A 12,632-nucleotide genomic window follows, 5' to 3' on the forward strand; every position below is an offset into this window, starting at 1 on the left:
CCCCCGAGGGACGGAGGACGGCATGGGAAGCCTCATTAGGATCCTGAGGCTTCCCCCACCCGAGGTGAGTACCCCCCAGGGGACAGTTTGATGTTACAGTTGCTCTTTAAGTCATGGAATTGAAGCAAAATTGAAAAAAATGCACCTTTATTTCCAGATAAAATATCGGCGCCATACATTGTTCTAGGGAAATATTTTAAACGTTGCAATAATCGGGACAAATGGGCAAATAAAATGTGTGGGTTTTAATTATGGTAGCATGTATTATTTGAAAACTATAATGGCTTTTTTTTTTTTTTTTTTTTTTTTGCAGTTTTTTGTTACTATTCCCATTTAAATGCAGTTAGAATACCATAATTCTTAGCAAAAAGTACCACTAAAAGAAGCCTAATTGGTGGCAAAAAAAACCCAAGATATAGATTGTTTCGTTGTAATTAGTACTAAAGTTATAGGCAAATGAATGGTAGGAGCGCTATTGCTCTGGTGCTGAAGGGGAAAAACCCTTTGAGGTGACGTGGTTAAACACATGTGCCCACCACATTACTCCGGCAACCACGTGGGGTGCGTGTATGGACGGAGCCTGTGGTGGATATGCACAGGTATCGTATAGTGCACGGGACACTGAGGGGGCAGATTGAACATTAGGGGGGATAACGTAGGGCCGGCGAGGTGGCATCACAAGGCCGATTTCCGCATGAAATTGATCGGGAATCGTCCAGTGGTGTATGGGCAGCCAAACAGGTCTCTCTTCGATCAGAGAGAGATCCTTCTCTTGGTCGATCAGCCCACACATCGTCTGATGTATGGGCACCTTAATGCTACCTCCAAAACATAAAACCGGGTAAAAAGATGTTAAGTGATGTGAACGACAGAAGACTGCAACCAAAATCAGAATCCTCTTTATTCGGCAAATGCAACAGGTGTCGCACATGGAATTATTTGTGGTACACACAGCAAGTAGTGCAAATAACAACCACATAGTGCAAAACAACATGACTTAACATATGGTATAGTAGGACAGGTGAAAGTCAAACATACGGACATGCAAACACACTCTGGGGCAGCAGAGGAGTTGGAGGAGACTGGGACTGGGGGGGGGGGGGAATCATTGGGGAAGGGACTCGTGACCGCGGCTGCCCCTTACGGCGAGGAAGTGCCAAATGATTGTTAACCAATAGGATCACTCAGTGATGCAGGATGTCTGGGGAGAGTGCTATAGACTTTGTGGACAAATCGTTTAAATAATTTTTAGCCACACCGTATACGCTGCTTACATTTAATGATTATCTGCCATAGTGATCCAGCTTTGTGTCATTGTGTGTGTGTGTGTGTGTGTGTGTGTGTGTGTTGGCCAAAGGCAACACTGAATTGTAGTTACCTGGCAGGAATGATGGAGAGGAACCTCTGGGCCCAAAGTGGCGTCACAACCTCACACGTATCGCTGAACATGCCTGCTGCGTCAGGGGAAGCGTTGGACAGTTGTGGTGTTTCTGTATGTAGTGTAATTTACCAGTGGCATACATTTCCTGCAGCATATAGCTGGTTCCTGGTACACACAGAGAACTATGGGAAGGTGGGAGAACCACTTAAGCCTGTGAGAACCAGAACTGCTCCAGAAATAGCATGAAATGCAATGCTGCCCAGGGTGCCCAGTAGCACAGGAAGGACTTTAGGCAGACATTAGGCCTGCTGACTGTCTTTTGATTTAGAGGGGTGTCAGTGTGGCGGCCTCTGTTCTTTCTCACACACAGAAGGTTCTGAAGAATTTTCCCTGCAGAGCAGCAGTGATGTATTTCCAGGCCTGGCCACTGGGCTTCCGCACTGATCTGCTGTTATTTATGTCTGTGTATAATTCTGCAAGAATTTCAGACTCTCCCCAGCCATACATAGAGGCTTCCGAGGCCTTCTCCTGCTGCTGTGCTCCAGCATCACTTCACCCACTACTCCATGCATGGGGAGGATTATCTGACAGGAGATGGATATGGAGGCTGCCTGTCTGTCCTGCTCATTCTCTGTCTCTAAGGCAGTGATCTGCAAACTTGGCTCTCCAGCTGTTAAAGAGACACTGAAGCGAAAAAAAAATTATGATATTAAGATTTGTATGTGTAGTACAGCTAAGAAATAAAACATTAAGATCAGATACATCAGTGTAATTGTTTCCAGTACAGGAAGAGTTAAGAAACGCCAGTTGTTATCTCTATGCAAAAAAGCCATTAATCTCTACGACTTTCAAAGTCGTGGAGAGGGCTGTTTTCTGACTTTTATTATCTCAACTGTAAGTGAACAGTTTTCTTTTTCTCTGCCAGAGGAGAGGTCATTAGTTCACAGACTGCTCTGAAAGAATCATTTTGAATGCCGAATGTTGTGTAATCTGCACATATTAGAGAATGATGCAATGTTAGAAAACACACTATATACCTGAAAATAAAAATGAGAATATTTTCTTTGCTGCTGATCTTCTAGTACTTATTCATAGTACACAACCAATTCATTAAATCATTTTTTTTTTCGCTTCAGTGTCTCTTTAAGGAACTACAGGTCCCACAATTCATTTGCCTTTATGAATCATGACTGTGGCTGTCTGACTCCTGCAATGCATTGTGGGACTTGTAGTTCCTTAACAGCTGGATAGCCAAGTTTGCAGATCACTGCTCTAAGGCTAGGTTTACTGTGGTCAGTTGTATAACTCGCGCATTATGATGACTGTGAACTGCAATGGAGACTGGCCATAGACTTCAATACAAAGCTTTAATGCAGCGAGTTAGAATAATGCAATCTGTTACTGTGAACAGGCCCATAGAATTGTGTGGGCAGTGAGTTGACATGCAGAATTTTTCTGCAACGCAACTGAGCACTGTGAACAGGGCCTAATATGTTTAGCCATACACCCTGAACAAGCATGCAGATCAGATGTTTCTGCCTGAAGTCTGACTGGATTTGCTGCATGCTTGTTTCAGGTGTGTGATTCAGGCACTACTACAGCCAAATGGATCAACAGGACTGCCAGGCAACTGGTATTGCTTAAAAGGAAAGACATATGGCAGCCTCCATATGCCTCTCAGCTTCAGGTGTCTTTTAAGCTACATGCACACTCTGTCGAGGTGGCCAACAAAAACAGCCTTGGGTGAGGTGTGTACAGCGACATTAACTTTATTTTGGCTTCAGGGCCAAATGTTTCCTTCTGCTGGGGAAGTGTGCCTTCCCCAGCCTGGCAGGCTAGCAGGGTATACAGAGTGGGTGGCAGGGAGCTTTCATAGCTACCTGTCCGGACGGCTGGATCGGCTTCTTCTCTCCTCCACCACGGTGGCGATATAATCCCGACATGTCTTCTCAGTTTCTAACACATGATATGACATGATCAGGATCCAAGAGAACAGGTCATCGTTACAGCGCCACCCAGTGGTGGAAGAAGGTGATGGAAGAGTCTCATATCTCTTCCATCAACCCTCTACTACCACCAGGTGGCGCTGTAACCCTGACACGGTCTCTTGTTGCCTGATCACGTCATATCATGTGATCAGGACCCAGAAGACCTGTCAAGGTCCTAGTTGGGGTGGCTGAAGAGAAAAGCTGTCCGGAACAGGTAACTATAACTGCTTCCTGTCGCCCCCTCGTTTTACTGCACTAGGCAGCCAAACGAGATATGCCGGCAGAGGTTTAGAGTGCATTGCAGTCTTCAAACGAAAAATTTAGGCAACCTAAATTGAGAAGAAAATGGAGGCTACTACAAGCCACTGGCCCAGAATGAGCATACGCTCACGCATAAGCTGCATGCTTGTTACAGGTGTGTGACACAAGCACAACGAAAGCCGAAAACTCAGCATGACAGCCAGGCAACTGGCATTGTTTATAAGGGAATGGAAATGGCAGCCTCCGTATTCCTCTCATTTCAAGTTTCTTTTAAATCTGTCTGTTCCTCTGAGTCTAGGTAGGCATAAGGGGTGCCGGACATTTAGGCACTGCTGGGCGCTGCCATAGGCTGTTATGTGCATTATGGCTTTAGCGGCACTCAGAGGGTAATTTGGGCGCCAGCAAAAGACGGAGCCCAAATTACGAGAAAAAAAGTGTAATTCGACCACCAGCAATGCCTGGCAGAGATGCTTCGGTTCTGAGGGGCGAGCATGCAGGATTGCATAATGATGAACTTCAGCAAGGGGAAAAGACCGATCCAGCCCTGTTCATGGCGTTGCTGTGGCAGGTGCCTCCGCCTCCCACGTCATACAGGGTGTATGAAGCTTGCAGTGGGTGGGGTCACGTCCTGTGCTGTGTTCTGAGCGCTCCCTCTATGTCAGACAGCTGCCGGTAGGATCTCCGTAGTGGCTACCGCTCCCCACCGTGATTTCATGGCTGAGTTGAGCGGTGCGCTGTGAGAAGGAAGCTGCAGACCTGAGAGGCTGAGAACAGGAGCGACCTGATTGATGGTTATGAGACTGGTGAGATACCAGCCATGCAGCTATGGCGTTCTGATGGCCGATGAAACGGTTGTTCTGTGAAGGCAAATCCTTAACGGCACTTGTGTATAGTATAAGATCGCATACCCTGGTGAACTCTGTCTCCCCACTCTGAAGAAAAATCGTCGATTGGTGGTACCATTACCAGTGTAGTTGGAGCGTGTGTTGTGCTGGATAATGTGCGAGGAGCTCTCCGCAGACATTTTAAAGTGTCTTTAAAGGCGAAGTATATCCTATTTGTGCAATTTTTGATACTGATTAATGTTTTTGACATTTTGCTATCCCCTGGGTTCTTACGCTTCAATAGTGTGATTTAGACTAATTGCATCTTTCCTGCGTCCATTGTGTCCTGGACGGGGAATAATAATAATGAACGCCGCCGGGACTTTTGTAGGAGCAGGGTGGGCTGTTTTTTGCCTTCGCCCTGCGCCCAAATTTCCCGCCGCCGTTTTTGGATGTCTACTGTACATCCCGAGTACCTTTTCATTCACTCCTTTGTCTTGCTTGGCATGCTTAGATTGATTTCTTTATGCTGGTGTTTAAACACTGCTTCCATGTAATACTTTAATGCCAGCGAGTCAGTTTGCGGTTAGGTTGTAGCACAGTTAATCTTCATAGAGTAGCTAATCCTCCATAACCTGAATCATTGTTTTCAGATCCAGGCTGCCTCTGGAGAGAAGAAATATGCAGGTCCCATGGATTGCGCCCGCCAGCTGTACAAAGAGGCTGGAATCAGAGGCATCTACAAAGGAACCGTCCTGACGCTCATGAGAGGTAAGCCGGGGGTCAGCTGTCCACTGACAGTTCAGAGAGACGTGGGGAATTTCACGCTGAGCTATTCTGCAGGCGCACACTAGAGGGAGTGCAAGAGATTGTGTGTGTGTGTGTGGAGGGGGGGGCGCAGAGTAACCAGTTATACAGCTGCAGGAATTCACCAGACTCCCCCGGGCCCTGAGGTTATATTCCGTAAGTTATAGATTTGTCTTGTAGAACTGCATTCTACAGAGGATTGTCTGACCTCACTTCGTTGTATACCATGGAGCTGAATGCTTTGCACCTGTTGGAATGAAAAGGCTTGGATGACGCAGGATGTGCTGGGGACATTCCCATTGTAGGAGCTCAAGTTCCGTGAACAGCAATAATAGTGAATAAAAGCTGCTGTGGAGCAAAAGGTCTCATGGCAAACCCTCCACCAGCAAGAACTGAGCCTGCTCTGAGTGTAAAGCAATCATGAGGTAAAAAATTAAAGAGAACCAAGCACCACTTTTTTTTTTCTTGGTTTCTAATAGCTATAGAAGTTGCGATGTTTCCCCCTTCCCCTCCTAGTTTCCCATTATTTAGCCAGAGGGAAGGTGTGAAAATAGCACCTGTGGCTTCTCTAAACTTTTTGAAGTATAGTGTCCAATCTACTACCCCCCCCTCCCCCTGCTAATGTGTGCAATAAAATAATTACATCAGTCCTTATATGCCTGAAACTTCTGCAGTACGGCACAAATCGGAACTTGGCTAATAAAACCCTGTGCTAAACTTTTAAATGTAAAATGAAGAGGTAAAATTGAAGGGGGGTGGGCGGTTATGGGGTGATGAGTGGGGTGAGGAGTGGGGTGCGCGACCTAGTGAACAGTGTCGTGCGCAGCGGGTTACGGGGGGGGGGGTTCTGGGGGTGCAGCTGCATTGCTAGCATAGTTGCCCAAGTATAGGTAGTTTAGTTGCCCCAGTATGGCTAGTTGCCCCAGTATAGCTAGTATAGTCCCAGTATGGGTAGGTACTGCCCCAGTATAGTGCCCCAGTATAGCTAGTGTAGTGCCCAGCATGGCTAGTGTAGTGCCCAGCATGGCTAGTGTAGTGCCCAGCATGGCTACTGTAGTGCACAGCATGGCTAGTATAGTGCCCAGCATGGCTAGTGGCTAGCCCCGCCTCCTTCCCTCCTCCGCAAGACGCGCTGTTAGCGGAGATGCTGCATGAAAGAGAGAGGCGCCTGGGGGAATCTGGAAGCGGCCGCTCGCTCATAAGGTAACATGAGCGGCGGCCGCGGGGGGGAGGGGCGAGAGGACAGACCCGCCGCGGCCCAGCTGGAAACTGCCAACGGACCGGCAGTGGGTCGCGGCCCGGTGGTTGGGGACCCCTGCTATAGAGCCTTCCGGCTCCTCTCCTGGTCTCCTCGTTCCAGTGACTAATTTAGTCAAATACTGCTTTAGCCAGCCGAAGGAGGATTCAGAAGTCTTCAGGGAGCCCGAGTGCTCCTGAAGAAATGCGGCCCTGTACTGCGCCTGCGCAAGCACGCTTTTTTGCACGCTCACGCCTGTGCAGTATGGAGCTGCACATTTTCGGGAGGACACGGCTCCCGAAGACTTCCAAATACCCTTTCGGTGGGGGATTGAAACGGGGGGAGCCAGCACAGGATAGAGGGCACCAAGAGAGGAGACGGAAGGCTGTATACGACCCAGAGCCTTCCCTCTCCTTAGGTAAGTATTTGCTTCATTTTTTTTTTTTTAAATGTGGTTCCCATTCACTTGAAGATTCGCACCATCTAAAATTCTTAAGTTTCTTTTTAAAAGGTTACATCATCATAAAATTCATATGTGGGTATCTGTAAGATGGCGCACAGGCGTTTCGGGTTGTCCTCAGTCCTTTCTCACACCATGACAGACCCACATGGAGACCTGGCGGCCCCGGCAGGTGGAGGTTGTTACTCCACTAATATCGAATAGATTGCATGCTGAAATCTATTGGAAATCAGAGTGCAGATCTGTGGCAGCAATGGACTTCTGTCAGATCAGATTCAGACAGAGAAGGATCTAGCTGATAGTCGACTGGTGTATGGCCTTCTTTAAAGAGACTCTGAAGCGAGTCTCAATTCTCTTTTCTAACCTGTATTAATGTTAAGCCCCATAAGCACAGCTAAACCGCAAAACGCGGGGCTAATACCCCCCAAATCCCCCCAGCAAAATCCACGACTTTCTTGGTCGTGGATTTTGCTCTTCCTGGAGGCAGAGCTATGAGCTGTAGCTCTACCTCCATGCGAGTCAATCGCCGCGCGGATCTCCGCCTCCCTCCCGCCCATCTCTGTGAAGGCAGATGAGGGGGGGGGGGGGGAGGCGGCGATCAGGAAGCACTCCCCCCGACACAGGGGAGGGGATTTGGGGGGGTATTAACCCCTCGTTTTGCCGCGGGATAGCGGCGGTTTAGCTGTGCTTATGGGGCTTAACATTAATATAGGTTAAAAATGAGAATTGAGACTCTCTTCAGTCTCTTTAAGGTGCTCTTACATCAGACGATGAGATCAACCAAGAGACAGATCTCTCCCTGATGGAATCTGATCGGAGAGAGATCTGTCGGCTGCCCATAGACCGCAGACCAATTCCGGATTCATTTCAGCATGAAATCTCTTGGGAATTGGCCTTGAGACGCGCATCACACGCCTTGCCGCACCCCGTGCTGCCCTTTCCCCAACTGTCCCCTCCCCTCCACATGGTGCCCTGTGTGGTATACTTTACCTGTTCCTGTTTGCCGCTGGCTCTGGGCTCCATATGCATACACGCACCCCAAGTGCTTGCCGGTATATATGTGGGTGAGTGTGTGTGTGATGTCACACGTGCCCATGTTATGCCAGCAATGTGGTGTGTGTATGAAGACCCGGTAGACAGCGCCGGGAGTTCCGGCGCGTTCTTCCCGATATTGCACGACGTTACCGTCATGCATCCGATAAAGCAAGTTAGCCCTACATCCAATCAGTACATAGGATAAAGTTTGGCCCAAAACTGGTTGCATCGTTGATCAGACATGAGCTTGGCAACCCCGATTTTCATCCTATTATAATAATCGGACGGTTGATCGGCCGGCAAGTCGCTTGATGTATGGCCATCGTTACTCAGCTTCTATTCCCAGCATAGTGTTTTAGATACTGTACCTCAGCTTGCGTTTACATAATGAGATCCTAAACTAATGTGTAATCTTTTTGTTGATTGAATTTTACATTCTAATCAGAGTCACGGCTGCACAATTCTGCAAATTAGACGCCAAAAAAAAAGCTGAGTGATTCAAGGTCAACGCGGCCTCTAGTAGCTAATTGTATTCTTCATGCTCTTCTGTCATCTGGAAATAGTCTGGATCCTTCTTTGATGGGACTTCTTAGAACCTGGAAGTGCTCACATCAGAGCCCTACCACAATGTCAGTGATTGTCACCCTGTCACCAAGCCTGCTCACAGTCTCAATCAATAAATTGGGCAGCACGATGGCGTAACACTCTCTCGCCTTGCAGAGCTAAGTTCGAATCTCAGCCAGGGATCTATCTGCATGGAGTTTGTATGTTCTCACTGTGTCTGTGTGGGTTTCCTCAGGGCACTCCAGTTTCCTTCCATACCTAAAAAAAAAATGCAGATAATTTAACTGGCTTTCCCCCTAATTGGCCCTAGACTACAATACATACACTACATGATACATACATAGGACTATGGTAGGGAGTAGATTGTGAGCCCCTCTGAGGGACAGTTAGTGACAAGACAATATACTCTCTACAGTGCTGCGGAAGATGTCGGCACTTTTTTTTTTTCAAAGTTTTATTGAAGTTTTTCCTTTTTTTTTTTTTTTTTTTTTTTTTTTTTTTAAAGGGGTAACAAACCTGGGATTCCAATAACACATCCATGGGTAAACATTACAGCAGGGTAATATTGCGTAAATATACCATACACAACAAACAAGGCAGCCAAGACTACGCAAACTGTTCATAAACGAGAGAGAAGAGAAAAAGAGAGAATTAAACCAGGGCTGTGTAGCCGGTACAAAAATCTTCCGACTCCTCAGTTTATGAAACCACCGACTCCGGGTACCCAAAATGACTCTGATTTAGATTCCTCGACTCCGACTCCTTAGTCTAATACTTAACAGGGCTGTGAATTTTGTACAAAAATCATCCGACTCCAACTCCTCAGTTTATGAAATCAACGACTCCGGGTGCCCAAAATTGCCTTGACTCCAACTCCGACTCCACAGCCCTGAAGTAAACAACTCAATATTTCAATCTCGTGCATGGCATATGTATACCAGGTTCGTGTAGGGGGTATTAAGCCTAATTGTGTTTATCGGGTGGGAGATAAAGGGAGGGAGATACTATAATGAGAGTCTCAAGTGAGATCCAGAGGTGTAACACCAGCTATCTGGAACATGCTTTGAAATGGGATGGGGGATAGAAAGGGGGGTTTGGCCAGGATGTGAGTGTTTGGCCAAAATTAATGTCTTGAGGGTCCGCACTATAAATTGTGCGGAACCACTGCTATTAAAGTGAAGAGAAAGTAGAAAAGGGAAAAGAAGTAGAAGAGGATAGAGAGTCAGAGAGATGAGAGGAGATAGTAAAAGAGAGAGGGAAAGGGGGAAAAAGGAGGGGAAAGGAAAAGGAACGGGATCCATCTCATAGCCTGCTAATTAAGGTATCCTCCATGGTCGGATGTTCTAACTGAATCCAGGGGTCTCAGATCCGTTCAAAGTTTTTGTGGGAGTCACGTAAGATGCTGGTTAGCTTTTCGTGTTTCATATAATTGTTCAATTGTGTTTTAACTTCTTCAAAGTTTACTGAGGGTTTTTTTTTTCCAGTTTTTAGCTACAGTCGTAGTAGCTTCAGATAAGACTAGGGAGGCCAGCTTGTTTTGATGAGTATTGAGAGAGTCGATCTTCTTGTGCATGAGGGCCTGCCAGGGATTCTTGGGGATAGATTTATGAAATAGGGCTGCCAGTAGTCTGTAGACCTGGCTCCAGAATATAAGAAGGCGGGGGACAAGACCACCAAGTGTTGGAGCATGTTGCCTGTGACTCTGCAACCCCTAAAACAAAGGGGTTGGCAGAAGGAAAAACTTTAGCTATCCTGTCCGGGACTAAGTACCATCTGGTCATGAGTTTGTAAGCCGCTTCAACAGTATGTAAGTTATTAGAGCAGGAGGTTACTCTGCTCCAAAAGTTTAACCAGTCTTCCCGATCTTTGGTTCCCCCAAGGTCAGATTCCCATCTGGCGACATGAGCATGTTGAATTGGTTGTTGTGGACGTGTAAGGAAGGAGTAAATTGAGGAGATAAGGCCTCAGGAGCCAGGGCGGCGGAGACAGATGTTTTTGAACGGGGTAAGGTCACCGGGGGGGCAGGGGAGGGGAGCCGGTCCTTAAAAAGCGTGTTAATCCAGTATCTAAGTTGCAGAAAGCGATAGAATTCGGACTTTGGGATGTTGAGTTTATCCTCGAGCTCTGACCAAGAATAGAAGCCTCTGGGGGAGAGGAGGTGGGTCACATAGGTTAAACCATGGGCGGTCTACCAAGAGAAGGACCCAGAAGCTTCCAAGCCCAGCTTAAAAAGTGGGTTGCCAATTAAGGGCAGTTAGGGAAGGTGAGGCGACTGTAGGTTAGCTGAGTACCGTATTGACTCCCATACTTGTAGGTTATGTGATAGGGGAGGGCTGATCGTGGAGAGCCCTAATTTGTGAGGGAGCCAGAGCAGAGTACTAGGGAGCATGGGAGTGCTATCAGGAATTTCAAGGAAGACCCAGAGGGGGGTGTTTTTTCGGGTTGAAAGAGGCGTGTCCGTTGGCAAATGGAAGCTGCTTGATAGTAAGAGAGAATACACAGCACGCTCAGACCTCCGTCTAATTTGTGGGCGAACAAAGTTGATTTCTGTACTTTGGGACCTTTACGACCCCAGATAAAGTTAATTATCCTGTTTTGAAAAATACGCAGATGGTGATCTGGAACCTTGACCGGTAAGGTGCTGAAAAAGTAAAGCAGTTTAGGCAAATACGTCATTTTGATTGAGTTAATTTTACCCAACCATGATCAAGGGAGAGTGGACCATTTATCAGTCAGTGATGATAGCGATTTTAAAAAAGGAGGGTAGTTGGCTGAGAAGAGGGAAGCGTAGGAGGGGTAAGTGTGATGCCTAGGTAAGGAAGAGCCTGGACCCATTGAAAGGGGCTTGTGTCTTTGAGAGCGTCCCGATGTTGAGGATCTAGAGATATACTCATAGCCTTGGACTTGGTGACGGTGATAAAGAGACCGGATATTTTAGCAAACTGGTCGAATGCCTGAAGGGCGTTTGGTATCGTCTCCCCAAATGAGCAGATCGTGGAGATTATTTGGGGAGACGCTTTGGAGGATATTTTTCTGCACTCATCTTCAGATCGATCTGGTGTGTTTGATATCCTAGACTTTGGATGTGTTTTTGCAATGTGCCTCTGAGGAAGCGGCTTATGGCTGCGAAACACGTGTCAGGCAATTGTATGTGAAGGTCTGATGTTGTATCTGCACGTATCACCTACGTTCTGAAGAGAAAAATTGAAGAATAAAAGAGAACTTTTGGGTTCATAAAAAACCCCGCCTGCGTGTGTACATTGTACTGTTGAACATAATTAATAGGGGTGGAACCACATTACTTCTTTTTATTTGTCAGTATTAAAGTACATAGGCTGTCGGGTGGGAGTACATACTTTCTATCCAGTTAAGAAAGTGTGCGTCCAGGCCCCATTTACCCAAGGCTAATTTTAAATATGACCAGGAGAGGGTATCGAAGTCCTTCTATATATCTAGTGCTAAGGCAACTCCAGGGATTTTTTGATGCTGTAAGTAGTGGGTCAGGAGGATCGCTCTTCTGGTACTGTCTTCCGCTGGACGCCCTGGCACAAATCCCACCTGATCTCTATGAATAATAGCAGGGAGGACAGTGTTCAGTCTGAGAGCTAGGATCTTTCCTAGTAATTTAAAATCCACGTTAATTAGGGAGATGGGGTGGAATTGATGGGCCGCGTGACATTCAAGATCTTTAGGGATCATTGAGATTTGGGCTTTAAGCATATTGTGTGGAGGAAGTTTACCCACTCTCATTTCATTATAGCAACTCGCTAAAGTGGGGGCTATGATGTCAGAGGTTTTTTTTATAGTATTGGCTAGAGAAACCATCTGGGCCGGGGGTTTTGTTAATTTTACAGCAGATCCGAGATAAAAAACTAACTATAACAAGTAACTTGTCTATATATCTTATCTAAAGTTTAGATAGTTTACACAGCAAATCTAGCTGCAAACAGCTTTAATAAAAAATTATTATTTCTTCCTGTGATACAATGACAGCAGCCATGTTTGTAAACATTACACAGAGGCAGGCTTATCTGTATCTTGAGCAAAAAAACTAATTCCTCCTCCTCCCTCCCTC

At 46.6% G+C, this 12,632-nt stretch overlaps 1 protein-coding gene across 1 annotated transcript in view; it reads left to right on the top strand.

Annotated features, from left to right (window-relative positions):
• Positions 1-12,632, top strand: part of SLC25A20 (solute carrier family 25 member 20) — a 65,970-nt gene that overhangs the window by 29,356 nt on the left and 23,982 nt on the right. Inside the window, exon 5 of the mRNA XM_068252694.1 lies at positions 5,108-5,225. Within this exon, the coding sequence (XP_068108795.1) occupies positions 5,108-5,225 (118 nt within the window). The remainder of the gene's footprint in view (positions 1-5,107; positions 5,226-12,632) is intronic.

Source organism: Hyperolius riggenbachi, chromosome 9 (genome assembly GCF_040937935.1).
Source record: "Hyperolius riggenbachi isolate aHypRig1 chromosome 9, aHypRig1.pri, whole genome shotgun sequence".
Taxonomy (NCBI): domain Eukaryota; kingdom Metazoa; phylum Chordata; class Amphibia; order Anura; family Hyperoliidae; genus Hyperolius; species Hyperolius riggenbachi.